We start from the raw sequence: 18,047 nt of genomic DNA, 5'->3' as shown, positions 1-18,047 counted from the left end.
CTATGTATTTTGTGTGTCAATACACAGGCCTTTTCCCCCTCATTGTCTGAAACCATAGGAAGCAGCTCAGACACCAGGGACTTCTGGGGATGCGAGTGTTCGATTATGACAAATTCCTCAAATCAACATTTCTGTAACTTATTTTTAAATCGTTCCTCCAGCAAACAAAGGAATGTGTGCTTGGATGTTCTATGATGGGAACTTATGGAAATTTGAGTTTGCACAAGTGGTGACACTAATCAATTTTACAATTAACAGTCATCCACTCTGAAGATAATAAGCTGTAATTACAGACTGTTTGGTGTAATCTCAGTTTGCAAAATAGCACTGTTGTGGATTTTACAAATTAAAGTTACTTCATAATGAGTGGGACTTATCAAAGTATTTCATATAAGTTTTTCACAGTTCTTTGTAATTTACTATTATTAAGACATACACTTAGAAACATTGCTTCAGTCTTTAAGGTTCCAAATAATGTCCTAACCCCTCCTAGCCTCGGGTCCCGATACTCCTCTTTCTTCCTTCTGGATCGTTCTCCTGCTTTAAGGCAATCTTATTCAGTTCAACCCAAAACAGTGCATCATTTTTGTACCTGTATCCCTACATCGTTTATCCAAAGGTTCTATATTTAACATACATTGTGCAAGTTACTTGCTTCTCTTTGAGAATAACCCCTAATGCCTAGCACAGTGACTTGAATAAAGTAGATACTACATGTTTCTGTTGCATAACAGAAGAAATGTTTGTGTACAATTGTTTATAATTTCTAATTTCCATCTGCCTATAGTCAGTGACACTCATTACTGAGATGATTAACTGAAATGCAGTTTATGGCCAAGAGAAATTATTTTAACTGTGAATTTGGATCAAACCAAATTTATGATTTTGAATTTTAATACCATGATACATATATTTCAAAAGATATGACTATCTTGAATCTAAGGGAAATACATATAAAACTGTATTATTATGGATGTGAGTGGTAGATAGGAATGCTGCTCTGCTAATTTTCTCAAAATAACTAGATAACCCCATGGATATTTTTCTGCAAGATATTTTTCAAATCCTGAAACCATTATGGGTTTGAAATTGAATTTGATACTTACCAAGAAGATACTAAACAAAGTAACAAATTGAGTAACTCTTTTCATCTGAAGTTTTAAGGAGGACTTTTGACTATGATCAACCTCTCAAAAATGTTCCGTCAGACGTGTGACTTACCCAGATTGTTTTCCTTTTAAAATTGCTTCAATTTTTCATGCCAGGCTTTTACAAAGTCTGTAGATTGTATATCTTCTCTGTTTCTAAATGCTTAATAATTAAAATCTCAACTTAGATATAACAGAGGCAGAATTATGATCATCGATTCATTGGGTCACAAAGAGCCAGACACGACTGAGCGACTGAACTTAACTAAACTGATACATATCAAAATCAAAATAATTCTCAGGTCTCTATCGATATTCCCGAACCTCCACCTAAGTTGCAGAACCTAATCCTCACCTGCTTATTACATGTTTCCAGTCCAAACACTCCAAGTCCACCATGTCCAAATGTACTTTGCCTAAAACCAGCCTTCCTGCTCCACTCAGTTTCCCTCAATTTCTCGGCAAACATTTTTCTCCCAGTTACTGAGGCCGTACCATAGTATCTTTTGACCATTTCTCATTTATCTTTTGTTTTCTCTCATATGCATGGTTTTGTGGATGCATCCCTCAAAGGTGTCCTTTATCTATGGTCAACCTGTGTTGTTCCCATGTGCTCAGCATCCTTCCCTTAGGGAACTATCCCTTTCCTATTTGAGGTGAGGCTGTGAAGCACAGGTCCTACCCAATCCTCACTCAGAAACAAGCATATGACTCAGGACATTCAAGATATCTCATCCCTCTGGCAAATGCTATTCATCAGAAGGGTCAACTTATGCTGCAAGTGGAGTCAATAAGAGTTCCTGTCTCAAAGTTCATAATTAACATTTATAATCAATTATATATAATTAATGGTATATAATTATATACGATTAATATATAATTCTCTCTCTACTAGTGTTGCTAATCCAAGAATAGATGCATTTGCATCTATCTGCAGGCATCTATTAACATATGCAGGAAATCTATTTACAGTAAAAACAGAATGAGAAAGAACCAAAAAACGCATCAGAGCCAATATGGCAAGGTAGTGTTTAAACAAGGTAGTGGTTGAGTCCCTGGAGCCAGCCATGCCTAAAGTCCATCCCATCCCTGGACTTGCCAATTAGATGAGTCAAATTTCAAATCCTGACTTACCCACTTTTTGGCTAGGTGAACTTAAACAATCTCTTAACTTTTCTGTGTCTTTCTTACCTCATCTATGAAATGGGAGGTGACATTAATACCAACCTCATAGGGTTATATGAGGATTAGCATAATAAAGGCTCAATAAATGTTCACAGTGACTATGAAGTGCCAGTGAATTCTGATATCCTCTCACAAAATCATGCCTTGCTAATAATCCATGTCCCTCTGCCTTCCCTTAGGTCATCACCCTCACCCATCCCATCTTTCCACCTCTGAATATAATCAGCTCTAATCCTACAAATTTTTCCTCTGCTATACCTCTTCCAACCACAAGGCCTTTCACTGATCTTGTCCTCCTTGAGATTCTGTATCATTTTCAGTTCTATACTACAAGCTGCAACATGCAATCATAAATACTCCTGTACTGTTTCAGGTGGGTCTGACTAATCCAGTTAGAAAGTGGAGTCTTTGAGTTACATTTTTGGGGCATGTCCCCTACTAGTGTTAAGCACATTATAGGCATCAAAATCATTATATTTAATAGGGCCCAGCTGTAACACTAATCATCTCTACTTTTTAAATTCTGTAGTTTTAAGAAAATGTTTCCCCAAATTAAGAAAACTTTTACTGCAGTTACCTAACGTTGATGCAAAAACTCAAGTCTGTGAGGTACATAAATTTCAAATGACAAAATGAGACAATAAGACAATTTTAAGGGAGTTATATGTTTTTATTACATAAACATTATATTCCTTGTGGGAGCTAGTCTTACAAGTTTGTTTCCTGATTTCACAGAATGTCCAATATCTGCAGAAATTGTCTATGAATAATTTATGAAACAAACATTCCTGGTACCCCCACCAAAAAAGCCCCATTGTTTACATTTTCCAACCAGATTCCTGAGAAAAATAATAGGTTTTGTTCATTTTACAGTGTAACACACAAATTTGTTTTCAAGATAGAAAAAAGGACAGACTTCTAAAATGAGTCTCCTTTCATTTATAAAGTTCTATAAAAATACATTAAGTAGGCTCGTATGTTTGTCCTTTGACTTAATATTCCAGTTTACCAGAAACAAACAAAAAACAATAAACAGAGCTATGCAAACCACATTAATCTTGAAGCAATATAATGTCAACATCATCATGAACACCTTGCAAAAGTAGCTCTCCTGAGTATGTAATAATCTTCCTTCGTTTCGCCGCTTTTAGAGTCCCTACCAGTGCTTCAAAGAGGTTGGCACATTTGTCATCTTGGAAGAGGACCCCAAATTTCACACTTAATTTTCCATCAGCATCTAATTGAGAAAACACAATATTAGCCAATGCAAAGTCTGTTTATTGCCACCATGTATGGCAAATACCCATCATCTTTCATAAACAACTGGAGGTTAACCAACATCACAATGTAACAGTCAACGGTCAAAAATTCAGTGTAACTTCTTGCCAGATTCAACAAGGAATGGAGTAAATGCAATGTGTAGTGTATCTTCTAGCCTTAGTATCATCTGTACAAAGAGTGGAGTAAGAACTAAGAAATATTAACAAAAAATGAATGTGTTACAGTGCTCATATGGTGGACCATTCCTCTCTGTCTAAATTTTGATTTTGTTTTAAAGGTTTTTTTTGGTGTGGGCCATTTTTAAAATCTTTATTGAATCTGTTACAATATTGCTTCTGTTTTATGGTTTTGTTTTTTGGCCACAAGGCACGTATAATCTTAGTTCCCTGATCAGGGATCGAACCTGCATGCCCTGCGCTAGAAGGCAGTCTTAACCACTGGACCACCAGGGAAGTCTCTAAACTTCAATTTCCTAATTGCTAGTTGTTGAATCAGTAAAAATAACAAATATAAGAGAAACCCCAGATCAGGAACAGTACTTCTCTACGTGTATTCTGAACATGCTCAGCAACACCAGGAAAGGAGTGGTGACCTCAAAAATGAAGAAATCTTTATTTACCAGAATCCCTACAGTATCTAGTTGGAAGTCCAGTCTTTAAGAGAGATGCTAAAAATTAAAATAAACACTAAAAAGAAATGAGCTATCAAGTCATGAAAAACCTGGAGGAACCTTAAATACATATTGGTAAATGAAAGAAAGCAATCTGAGAAAAAGCTATGTGCTATATGACTCCAACTATGGAATATTCTGGAAAAGGCAAAACTACGGAAAAAGAGAAAACAAAGTAAAAACATCAGTGGTTTTCAATGGTTAGGATAGGGAAGGGGTGAATGGGCAGAGCACAAAGAATTTTTAAAGCAATGAAGACACTCCATGATATTATTATGATGGAGACCTCATTACACATCAGTTAAAACCCACAGAACGTACAAAATCAAGAGTGAAACGTAATGTGAACTATGGACTCTGGGTGATAATTATATGTCAATGCAGGATCAATCCTAGAGATCAAACCAGTCAAACCCAAAGGAAATCAACCCTAAATATTAACTGTAAGGACTGATGCTGAAGCTGAAGCTCCAATACTTTGGCCACCTGATGGGAAAGAAAGTGAAAGTTGCTCAGTCTTTGCAACCCCGGGGACCACACAGTCCATGGAATTCTCCAGGCCAGAATACTGGAATGCGTAGCCTTTCCCTTCTCCAGGGGATCTTCCCAATCCAGGGATGGAACCAAAGTCTCCCACATTGCAGGTGGATTCTTTACTAGCTGAGCCACAAGAGAAGTCCAAGAACACTGGAGTGGGTAGTCTAGCCCTTCTCCAGGAAATCTTCCTGACCCAGGAATCGAACCAGGTCTCCTGCATTGCAGGCGGATTCTTTACCAACTGAGTTTTTAGGGGTAGACTTATTGGAAAAGACCCTGATTTGGGGAAATATTGAGGACAAGAGGAGAAGGGGTTGACAGAGAATGAGATGGTTGAATGGCATCACTGACTCAATGGACATGAGTTTGAATGAACCCCAGGAGATAGTGAAGAACAGGGAAGTCTGGCGTGCTGCAATTCATGGGGGCACAAAGAGTCGGACACAACTTAGCAACTGAACAACAACAACGATGCAGGGGCATCAACTGTAAAGAAGGTGCCCCTCTGGTGGAAGATGTTAATAACAGGGAGGACTATGCATGCGTGGGAGCAGAGGGCATATGGGAAATCTCAGTACCATCAATTCAATTTATTGCAAATCTAAAATAAAGTCTTTTTAATTAAGGAAAAACAAAAGGTGGATCTTTGGTTAGAAGTCAGTAAGAGGAAGTCTCAAAGATAAGGATAATCAAAGATACTTCCCCAATGTTAGCTGAATCCTTCGATCTACCTGGCTGAACATTTCACCCATCCTACTGCAATGCTCCCAGTTCTTCCCTCCCAAAGGTGTACCCGCTGTGAAGGAGGTGGCCACCACAGCGAGAAGGGCTCTTGGGTTCCCGTGCTCCTCTGCTAGAGCTTACCGCATGCGGCTTAATAAACTCCTGCTGTGGGTTTAGCGAGTGCTGGGCACTGGAGGCAGGGAGAAGGAAGTATAGAATCACTTTCTAGCTATCAAAGAAATGATTTCCCCTCCCACGAGGAAATAACCATACACACAGTAGGTAGAGCAACAGGCAAAGAGGTACATGATTGTTTATCAAGACCAAGAGATTTCATGACTGGTGGTACTTGTTCTAGACTTTAAAGAAAGAAAGTAAAGAAAGTGAAGTCAGTCAGTCGTGTTGGATTCTTTGCGACCCCATGGACTACGGCCTACCAGGCTCCTCTGTCCATGGGATTCTCCAGGCAAGAGTACTGGCTGGGTTGCCATTTTCTTCTCCAGGGGAGCTTCCTGACCCAGGGGTTGAACCCGGGTCTCCCGCATTGCATGCAGACACTTTACCCTCTGAGCCACCAGACTTTAAGGGGCATAGAATACAGAGCTTTAAAAACAAAACAAACAAACAAACAAACAAATACCCTGACAGTCCTCAGCTGAAATTTTGGCCATCTGCTAGTTGCTTGGCCTGGGAAACCTGCATAAATTCCCTAAGCCTCATCTGTATAATGGGGATCTTAATACCTCCCACACTGTATGGTTGGGGACACAGTTCTGAAGCACAGAGCACAGGGTCCAGCCCATGCTAAGCACTAGATCGGTGATCACTGGTTTAATTATGAGCGAAAGAAATGGGAGAACATGCCAAGCCATAGGCACAGGTGAAAGAAGTTAAGTATCTAGGGGAATAGTGACTAATTTACTCAGCTCAAGTAACCATCTAAGAGAAGGAGGAGGAAATAAGTTGGTAATGGAAAATAGGGAGTCTGACTATGCTTGGCCTGGAAAGTCAAGAGGTACTTGTTTGATTCTTTCACTTCCAGCAGCACGACGACCCTTTGATGGCAATAAAACCTTTCACTGATTACAGGAATCAGTGCAGCTGCTGGGTAACCGGGTTGGTCCTTCAAGCTCTCTGAGCTACAGTTACTTCATCCATCAAACAAGGGTAAAAATATCCCTCTCGGAGTTGTTACAAGGATTAAAACATACAATGCAGGTAAAATCTTTTATAGCATGCCCAGTCTATGGTAAATTCTCAATTTAGGTTAAATTTTTTAAAGCCACCAAAGGCAGAAACCCTGCTGTAATCTTGGAGTTCTCCTGCCTGCTAACCCCTAAATCTGACAAATGTCCGAGCGATGCCACCTTCTTCGTATCTTCTGTTGCTCTAGCCTTCTCTCTCCATGGATAATTAATTCCAGGCCCCAACTGATTGTCACGTGGCTAACTGCCAGACTCCTTACGAGTCTCCCCTTCTCCATTTTTACCCTCACTACATCCTCCACATTCATACAGAATTTAAAATGTGGAAGAAACTTTGTATGATACAAGCTTAATTGATATTCTTTTACTTTAATCTTTCAATGGCTCCCTAGCACCTTTAAGATAGAGTGAATAAGATTCTTCATCCTCTGGCCCTTGCCTCACCTCTCACCAGGCCTCCTGCCATCTCATTCCATGCATCTTGTGATTCAGTCAAAATGAGCAACCTGCTGTAATCCAGGGTGTTAAGAATCGCCTCCCCTGGTAATTTTGTCCACGTCAAGCCATCTACCTGGCATCCCAGATCCTCTTTTCTAACTAAATTCTTTTTTCTTCAAAAATGGACTCAAATGTCACCTTCTCTGAGAAGTCCTGTATGATTGCTTTAGTCGAGTTAATAGCGCTTCTTAAAAAATGGAATGTATATCAATCGAAGCATTCACCATCAATTACAATAATGAAAGCTACCATTTATTGAGTACTCAGTATGTTCCTAGAACTGTTCGATGCATTTTATAGTCATTGAAACTCACTTAACCATTTTGTCAAAGATAAGACACCATTGATTGTAAGAAGCACCATTATTTCATGTTCCAATTAAACTGCCAGTTTAACGATAGCATACCATGTATCATAAAATAATCCTTATTTTAGAGATTTTAAAGTGTGAAAAATGTGTCTCCAACACTCACTGAAATAAAGTAGTATCATTATACGAATAAGGAAACCATGGCACAGAAAAGTTTAGAAATGTGCCCAAGGTCACACAGCAGGAATGTGGAAGAGCTGGAATTCCTTCCTAGAGTCTGACTCCAGAGCACATGCTCTTAACCACGTCCCAAAACATGCTTCCAATTTATCTGTGTTCTCATTACCTAAAGAGACCCACAGGGCTGAGATGGACTTTTCTTTATTTTCCCATCTCCAGCACTTGAGTACAAAGGCAGCAGTCAAGGTACATTTGTTAAAGAATTTATATCTCCAAATAATCTCTATCCACTTAAATCTTTTCTATAGGATAAAAATTAGAAATCAAGAAAATCAGAAATACCAAGGGAACATTCCATGCAAAAGATGGGCACAATAAAGGACAGAACTGATATGGACCTAACAGAAGCAGAAGATATATATAAAGAAGAAGTGGCAAGAATACACAGAAGAACTGTACAAAAAAGATCTTCACAACCGAGATAATCACGATGGTGTAATCACTCACCTAGAACCAGACATCCCGGAATGAGAAGTCAAGTGGGCCTTAGGAAGCATCACTACGAACAAAGCTAGTGGAGGTGATGGAATTCCAGTTGAGCTATTTCAAATTCTAAAAGATGATGCTGTGAAAGTGCTGCACTCAATATGTCAGCAAATTTGGAAAACTCAGCAGTGGCCACAGGACTGGGAAAGGTCAGTTTTCATTCCAATCCCAAAGAAAAGCAATGCCAAAGAATGCAAAAACGACTGCACAATTGCACTCATCTCACACACTAGTAAAGTAATGCTCAAAATTCTCCAAGCCAGGCTTCAACAGTACATGAACCGTTAACTTCCAGATGTTCAAGCTGAATTTAGAAAAGGCAGAGGAACCAAAGATTGCCAACATCCACTGTATCATTGAAAAAGCAAGTGAGTTCCAGAAAAACATCTACTTCTGCTTTATTGACTATGCCAAAGCCTTTGACTGTGTGGATCACAATAAACTGTGGAAAATTCTGAAAGAGATGGGAATACCAGACCACCTGACCTTCTTCCTGAGAAATCTGTATGCAGGTCAAGAAGCAACAGTTAGAACTGGACATGGAAAAACAGACTGGTTCCAAATAGGAAAAGGAGTACATCAGGGTTGTATATTGTCACCCTGCTTATTTAACTTATACGCAGAGTACATCATGAGAAATGCTGGACTGGATAAAGCACAAACTGGAATCAAGATTGCTAGGAGAAATATCAATATGCAGATGGTATATCAATATACCTCAGATATGCAGATGATACCACTCTTATGGCAAAAGCAAAGAAGAACTAAAGAGCCTCTTGATGAAAGTAAAAGAGGTGAGTGAGAAAGTTGGCTTAAAGCTCAACATTCAGAAAATGAAGATCATGGCATCTGGTCCCATCACTTCATGGCAAATAGATGGGGAATCAACGGAAGCAGTGAAAGACTTTATTTTGGGGGCTCCAAAATCACTGCAGATGGTGACTGCAGCCACGAAATTAAAAGACACTTACTCCTTGGAAAATAAGTTATGAAAAACCTAGACAGCATATTAAAAAGCAGAGACATCATTTCGCCAACAAAGGTCCGTCTAGTCAAAGCTATGGTTTTTCCAGTAGTCAAGTGTGGATGTGAGAGCTGAACTATAAAGAAGCTGAGCACTGAAGAATTGATTCTTTTGAACTGTGGTTTTGGAGGAGACTCTTAAGAGTCCCTTGGACTGTAAGGAGATCCAACCAGTCCATCCTAAAGGAAATCAGTCCTGAATATTCATTGGAAGGACTGATGCTGAAGCTGAGACTCCAATACTTTGGCCACCTGATGCGAAGAACTGACTCACTGGAAAAGACCCTGATGCTGGGAAAGATTGAAGATGGGAGGAAAAGGGGACAACAGAAGATTAGATGGTTGGATGGCATCACTGACTCGATGGACATGAATTTGGGCAAGCTCTGAGAGTTGGTGATGGACAGGGAACCCTGGTGTGCTGCAGTCCATGGGGTTGCAAAGAGTTGGACACAACTGAGTGACTGAACTGAACTGAAGTGATGGGATGAAAAATGAAAGGCTTTAAAGAACTCTATTTTAAAAGAAACAGATAAAACTAAATTCATCAATTTATTCATCAAATTCATAGTTTAGATTAGTCAACATTATTCCAGACATAACATAAATAATTAACCTTAATCTGTCAGTAGGTAATGTATCTCCATAGATGCTTTCCAACTCAATAATTCATCTATTACCAGGAACAGGTAAGTCAAGGAGGCCTGGTGAAGCTGCAATGTTCAAAATTTCATCCTTATACAAGTTATGATAATTACCTTACACTCATCTAGTTTGTAAACTTGCTTATTTTGAAGTGCAGGTTCAGTCTGCCAAGTATTGGGGTGGCCAGTAAGTTCATTTGAGTTTTTCCATATGATGTAACGGAAAAACCTGAATGATCTTTTTTGTCAACCCAATATTATTCTATATGAAACTTACAAGATCTTATAAATCAGTGTTACCACAATAATAGATAGACAGACTGATGATAGATAAAAAGGCTACAAAGAGATTCTTAGTCCCCTTCACCATGAAAAGATACAACAAGTCTGAGACCTAGAAGAAGGCTCCAAGTTGACCATGATGGCACACTGACCTCGGGCCTGCAGCCTTCAGAACTATATGCAATAAAATTTCTGCTTTTTATAAGCCACACAGTCTGGAGTATTTTGTAACAGCAGCTCAAACAGATTGAGGCAGACTCCCAACCTACATAACCATTAAGGTAGTAAATGTGGACAAAACTATAATTCAAAAAGATACATGCACCCCTATGATCACAATAACACTATTTATAAGAAAATGTGGTACATACATACAATGGAATACTGCTGCTGCTGCTGCTAAGTCACTTCAGTCATGCCTGACTCTGTGCAACCCCATAGACAGTAGCCCACCAGGCTCCCCCGTCCCTGGGATTCTCCAGGCAAGAACACTGGAGTGGGTTGCCATTTCCTTCTCCAGTGCATGAAAGTGAAAAGTTAAAGTGAGGTTGCTCAGTCCTACCTGACTCTTTGCGACCCCATGGACCACAGCCCACCAGGCTCCTCTGTCCATGGGATTTTCCAGGCAAGTGTACTGGAGTGGGGTCCCATTGCCACCTCCACAATGGAATACTACTCAGCCACAAAGGGGAATGAAAAAAAACCATTTGCAGCAACATGGCTGGACCTAGAGATGATCATACCAAGTGAAGTAAGTCAGAAAGAAAAAGACAAATACCCTGTGCCATCACTAACATGTGCAATCTAAAATACGACACAAATGAACTTATTTACGAAACAGAAAGAGACTGACAAAGAGAACAGACTTGTGGTTGCCAAGAAGGAGGCGGTGTGAGGGTTTGTGGTTGGTAGATGCAAACTATTATACATAGAATGGATAAACAAAAAGGTCCTACTGTATAGCACAGAGAACTATACTCAACATCCTGTGATGAACTATAATGGAAAAGAATACATATATATGTATAACTGAATCACTTTGCAGTATAGCAGAAATACAAAGTTTTAAATTAACTATACTTCAATGTATCTTTAATGAAAAATATTACATTTGTTGTTTCATGTCACACATAAGCAAAAGAAAACTACAGGGGATGTTTGTAATAATGACAATGGAATTTTCAAAGTACCTCTTGTTATTTCAAATGATTTGTGATTCATAAGTAATCACAGCTATATGTAAGAAAATCAAACTACAATGATGACACAACATTGTAAAGCAATTATACTCCAATGTAAAAAAAACAAAGCTACAATGACAGGACAACTCTTATAAGGTACTTTTTAAAGTTGTTTTTCACTTACATGATATAATTTTAAAACTTTGGGGTCCATTATTCCAGTTATTGCTAAACAAATCTATTTTTTAAATGCTCCCCAAACTATTACATGTCTGGTCCGAGATGTATAAAATATTAATACTTACAGTTATAAGCATAAGAATTGGTTTCATTACAATTTAGGAAAAGAGCACGAATACTACCAATTTTACATGTCTCAAACTTCATGGCAGCTGCTTATATGCTGCTGAGGGAAAAGCTGACTTTTTAAAAAAACTACCCAAAGGATGGGTTCTTTTAGTTATATAACATAAATACCTGATTATACAAAATTCAAAAGTTTGAAGAAAATAAAGACAATGTATTGCAATTTCAGTGAGTCCCTAGTCATTTGGCAATTTGCAAAATGGTGGCAGGGTAAAGCAGGAAAAAAAATGAATGTTAATAGTATGACAAAAATTCGAACAAGATTCAATTACAAGATTTCAATGCAGCTAGGTTACAGATGTACAGTGATTTTCTTTCCATTCAGAGGATAATGAAATAACTCAACCATTCTTTGTATAAGAATCACAATACCCCAATAGCTCTGTGTCTCCAGAAATTACTTCAGGGCTGACAGCAGTTAGCTGACAGCTGCCAAAACTTTTAGGCTTCTACCAAGAGTTTGGAGAAGGAAATGGCAACCCACTCCAGTATTCTTGCCTGGAGAATCCCATGAAAAGAGTAGCCTGGTGGGCTACAATCCATAGAGTCCCAAAGAGTGGGACACAACCGAAGCGACTTAGCACAGCACAGCACCCAAAGAGTTAGCCCTTCTTGCTCTAAAGCAAACTCAGAAGAAACACTGTATCTATCATATAATACTTACTTTTTGAACCAAGACGATGAATTTCCTCCACTAAGAGTTTAACTTCATGATCCACATTCATTGCTGCCTGAGGGAGGAAAAAAAAATCTGTATTATTAGTTTCTAGATTCCATTACGCATATCTTGCCAAATCCAAGCGCCCCTTGGTATTTTTCATGTAGCATTTGTCACTATTAATTTACCATGTCCCTCTTCCTAAAAGCACTTGTGTGATGTATCTCCCCCAGGTAGAGTACTTCCATTTCCCCCATCTTTATAAATGCCCTTGTGGGCGGTCCCGCTCTTACTCCATGCAGTCTGTTGGGGAGAATGAAGCCATTCTCCTTGCACCCACTATACACTCCAAACCCAAGCTCTGCCTGGCGCCAAAAACACAAAGGTGAGTGAGCCAAGACCTGCCCTCAAGGAATTCATCATCCAGAAGCAGAGAAAGGCCTGGAATGACTAGCAATGGGACAAGCTCTCTTTGAGCAGAGGGTCCAAGGCATTAAGGGATCTTGAAGGGGAAAGCCACAGGTTTCAGGGAGGTTCCTGGGGGGAGGAGTGGACCAGGTAAGTAGTTGGGGAAAGCGTTGGGAAGAGAATAGGTAAGAGCACAGAAACAAGGAGAAACCGCAGCACACCTGGGGCAAGCCCGAAACTAGGAGCTGGAGGTTCCAGCATAAACCGGATAAACCAACACAATCCCTCCCCTCTAGGAGCCCCAAGGTGAAAAAGGCGGTCCAGGTAGAACCCTAACAAATGCAATTTTCCAGTTCACAAATACTCATGCTCTTCCCCCTAACAGTTCGTAATGCAATCCGACTGCAATGGAGAGCCTGTGGTGAACACCATTCATCTTCAGGTGAGGAAGGAGTTCAGGGTTAGCATAGCAGCTGGGTGAGTTCCCTTGGCTCATGAGGTCCTCCATTGGCTGGGTTTGTGCCCATCATTCCAGCCACCTCACATCTATGCCCTTGAATGCCAGGTTGCAGCTACACGGCATTTCTTTTCATTCCTCAAATGTCCCTTCACTCTCTTCCGTCCAGCCTTCACAGGTACTGCTTCTTCTTCAACCCAACTCTGACTATTCCTCTTTCTTGGAGTTAACTTTCACTTGTCCAGTCCCAACTGAGATACAACTTCCTCCAGGAAGCCCTCCCTGAAACCCGGGAGTAGGAGTGCTCCCCTGTGCATGTTCCCACAGTATTGTGAATCCATGTCATTTCACTTGACTGGAATGACCTGGTCTTGTATCACTAGACAGTGAGCTCCTCTCTGTGGGGATCTGACCGTTCTGCTACTGTGGGACCCCATCTGGCACCAAGAATAGGACTGCAACAAATAATTGGCTGGCAAACAGGAAAAGGAGCAAAGGCATGAGAGGGGATGAAAACACATCTGTGAGAGTTATTGACAGGGAGCTGCTGATTTCAGTGAGGCACAGAGAGAGCTCTAAGGGCAGGAAGTGGACTCAGAGACAGAAAAGGAAGCCTAAAGGGGGCGTGGCAAACAGCTACAGAAAGTGGGTGGAGACAGATACCAGCAAGAAACAGGGAAGCAGCAGGTAGAGCTGAAGGAGAGAAACCCAACTGTTGGAGCAAAGAAGAAAAGCAGGAAAGGAGGAAGAATGAGTTTCCATAAGAAGGAAATAATTTTACACTGGAAACAGCAATATGAGGGTGAAAAGCATGGGCAGAAGAGGCATCGGCACAGTATGTTTTAAGTTTTCCAAATTAAATAAGGGATGAAAAGAGTAGGATGACCTGAATGGTTTACTTTGGGGTGATGATTTGGAAGAAATAATTTTATTCAGACAGATCATAACTAATTCTTGGTAGCTTTTAAAAAACAAGAATGACATCTATGTATAAATGATATTGATCAGGACCCCAGATTTCTCATAGCTAATAATTAAAAGCACCACTACCATCTGCTACACTTCTGTGTAAATCTTTTAATTTGAGAAGCTTATATTGCAACAAGATGCGCTTCCCTGGTGGCTCAGTGGTAAAGAATCTGTCTGCCAATGCAGGAGATGCAAGAGACATGGGTTTGATCCCCGGGTGGGGAAGATCCCTGAAGTAGGAAATGGCAAAAACCCATTCCAGCGTTCTTGCCTGGGAAAGTCTATGGACAGAGGAGCCTGAAGGGCTACAGTCCACAGGGTCCCAAAAGAGTTGGATGGGACTTATCGACTAAACAACAACACTGCAACAAGATGCAAATCTTTGGTTAATGCAGCTACATAAAACCCAGTATCAAAAATTAGTGTCCAAATGTGAGAACTTTATATTTATTGGTGAAATTATAACATCATATTCAATTCAAAATACAGTTTTAGAGAGACACTAAAACGGTAAAATATAACCGGAGGACACAACTGAAAGACATGCCATGAGATTAGTGGTAGGGAAAAAAAAAACTGTTAATGTCAGTGTGGTGAATAGCTGTCGTTTCTCTCTGCTCAGCACCGTTTCTACCTTCTGGCACCAGCAGTCCATTTTTTTCTTTTTTTTTTTTTTTTGATAGAGCCATTCCTTCCTTGTTCTTATCTCATGGATCTTGGGTAGAGCCTCATTCTGGACTCCAGGAATGGTCCAAAGTCAGAGTAATTGGTTTGGAGCATAGGCTAGGTGATCCCATCTTGAACAATGGGGTCGGCCCAGGAATTTTGCCAGACTACTAGTAAAACAACACTCTCCCACTGAGCTCTAAGTTTACGGCCAGCAAGTATATAAACGGATACCATGTGAAAAGAGCCTGCCAGGAATAAATCCAGCACAACGGAAAATTCAACCATGCATCAATGATCGAGCCTGTATATGACCTTGGATTTTCCTGTTACATGAACTCATCAGTCTTCTGTGGTTTTGCTTATGCTGGTTTGAGTTTCTGTCATTTGCACTGTAAGGAATCTTGACTTTTAAAGTTAGCCTAGAGACGACCTGCTGCTTTTTAAAAATATAAAACTCCATTATGTACTCATGTGAAGAGACTTGTTTGCATTACCATATTGGGTAGAATAGACAGGTAAACAGTAAGGCAGATTTGAAAGCCATAAGAGAAAAAAATTCTAATAATCAAAACTGTCTAAAGGTGAATAAAGTTTGCAGAAGTAGTAGGATCTGTGAGGGCTGATGAAGAAATCAGCCCACATTGGACAAAAGGGAAAGGGAAATGTCCAAGAGGATTAGTCTTCTCTAATTGTCAGATGCTTTGATTTCCTCCCACCCAGAATATTCATCTCTTTAACATCATTTTCCATTCCTTCCACCCACCACCATCCACACCAGTCACAGTTCTCCTTTAATAATAAGACTCAAAGAGGAAATCCAACTCTTAAGTAATGTGACTATGTGCATTACATTAAGCAGATGATTGTAAGAAGGGAAAACAACCAGAATTTCCTTATAATTAATTACACCTGAGGCTCCTTATCTGTGTTTATTCTAAGAACCTTGCAAAGTATTATTTATCCCTATTTTATGGATGATAAAACTGACTCAGAGGGGTTTCCCACAATTAAATGCTGTTTTTACTTCATTGTTCTGCCTCTTCTGCTGCTTTGGGGTGGGGCTGGTTATTATGCAATAGAACTAAATGTAATGGTAAGTTGTATTTGTGTGAAATATTTGAGTGCTTACTAAGACAAAACCCTTAAAAAGCAAAAAAGTCTCCCTACACTGATCCTTTTGAGTAGGAAAATGACAGGCTTAAAAACTATTGCTAGCCTACATAACCTGGGATGGTTTATTTCTTTGATTATTTAATGAGGACAAAGGAGTATAAAATACTCTGCTGCACAAACCTCGGAAGGTCCACGACATTTTTTTATGAGGACAGAAGCCTGGGGCTGGTGCAAGCAGCAAGATCAAGAACAATGAGAGGCCATGGCAGAGCAAGGCTAAGGGAAAGAAAGAGCCGGGTCAATGGGAGGCTCAGGGGAAGGGGATGGCAGATGCTAGCCGAGCCCTCTCATTGTGACAGAAACCAATTAGGCACTGTGCGTGGGAACCACAAAGAAAGCGGAATGTGGGCGGTTTGGGCCATATGCTGAAATGCTCCACTTTCAGTAGGCACTTGAAGATATATTTAACGACCCTCTTACCAGTTTTTTGGGTTTTTTTATTTTGGTTGGTTTGTTTTCTTAAGTTTGGAGGCAATACCTGGAGATATTCTAAAGTCAAGGAATAGCCTACTCGAGTGGGAACATCTGGGAATCGGGAGCCACCTGTCCTCACTAGGGTTGGCCACTCTTTCCCAGCCCTCCTTCACAATCCCCGACGAGCAGCTGGTGTAGGTCAAAGAATGACTGGGGTTTCTTCCCGCCTCTCGCAGGCGCGCACACACTCCATATTTGGTCATCCCGGAGCCAAGTTGGGAGCTGGCCCGGAAGGGGTCCCAAGACCCTGTCCCCCGCAGGCCATCAGACGGTCATCACCGGCACCGCTGCAGAGCTAGGGAGCGCAAGGCTCGGCCCCCGCTCCGGGGCGCCGAGGCGGGGTCCGAGCAGACTCCCGGGGAACGGCAGCATCCGCATCCCGGAAGCCTTTGTCTCCGCGAGGCCCTAGCTCCCGGGCGATCGGTGCGCCCCAGGCGCGCCTCGAGAGCCGGCGCCCAAACCCAGCGACGCAAACGGACCCGGCTTGGGGCTCCCCGAGTCGCTAATGTCTTCTCACTACCCCCCACCCCGTACACAGAACGGGGTGCGTTCAGATCCGCACTCGCCGCCCGCGCCCGCAGAGCCCACTGCCCTGAAGCCACCGAATCCCTCGGCAGGAGCCTGGCCCCTCACTGCCAGTCTGTTCCCGCTCAGTTCTGCGGAACTGGCTCTCCAAGTGCAAAGCCGGCAAGTTGCTCTGCGGTAAAAAAGAAAAAAGAAAAAGAAAGAAAATAAAAAAAAAATCTTTATAAACGCTGCTGATCTCCCTGCCCGGTCCGCCCCCGGCAAAATGTCACGTGAGCCGAGTACGGAAGTCTGCCCGAGAGGTGGGGGGCGCGCCCACGCGGTCCCCAGCACCCGGCTCAGCCCAATGCCAGTTACACCCTCCAGGCGCCTTAGCCACCTCTCTTCCCGGTCCTGGTTCTCCAACCTCAGCCCACGATCCCCTCCTCCGGCTGTTGACCTCCCCCGGCTACCCCAGTCCATCCTTTCTGCCTGGACGCCACTTCCCAGGGCGATCACTCACCTCTCTGCCTCCTGTTCTTTTCCGAGAAAACCGGCAGCTTCGGTGCGGGCTGGTTGCCTTCTTCAACGCACTGGGGAGGAAGAAGCCGAGGAAGGAAGTGACTGAGGCGAAGAGAAAGGGTGGTTGGTGTGCCGCAGGCGGAGGGCGAGCGGGGGGAGGGGGGGAGAGTTTCAGCGCTCAGGAATGGGGCCGCCCACACTCCCGGGGACTAACCTGGGAGGAGGAAACTCTGGAGCGGAGACGCCAAGAAGGGGGCAGACTCCGCACAGGTGGCGGAGCGCTGGCGGCTTCTAGGAAAATGCATCCAGAGCTCCAATTACCGCCACTTTTGCCCCGCGCCACTCGGAGCCAAGGAGCTCCAACCCCCGCATCTTTTCCTGGAAATTGACTTCCTGCCAGGATCTCTCTCCCAATGCAAGAAAAAAACCTCCCC

At 41.7% G+C, this 18,047-nt stretch overlaps 1 protein-coding gene across 1 annotated transcript; it reads right to left on the bottom strand.

Annotated features, from left to right (window-relative positions):
- ABRACL (ABRA C-terminal like) lies at positions 2,983-17,808 on the bottom strand. The gene is made up of 3 exons (XM_013966545.2): positions 17,615-17,808; positions 12,444-12,510; positions 2,983-3,570 (listed from the first exon to the last, which is right to left on the bottom strand). The coding sequence occupies exons 2-3, from the start codon at positions 12,502-12,504 to the stop codon at positions 3,386-3,388; spliced, it is 246 nt and encodes an 81-aa protein (XP_013821999.1). The 5' UTR covers positions 12,505-12,510; positions 17,615-17,808; the 3' UTR covers positions 2,983-3,385.

Source organism: Capra hircus, chromosome 9 (assembly GCF_001704415.2).
Source record: "Capra hircus breed San Clemente chromosome 9, ASM170441v1, whole genome shotgun sequence".
Lineage (NCBI taxonomy): Eukaryota > Metazoa > Chordata > Mammalia > Artiodactyla > Bovidae > Capra > Capra hircus.
The sequence above is the reverse complement of the archived record's forward strand: the minus strand, read 5'-3'. Positions and strand labels throughout refer to the sequence as shown.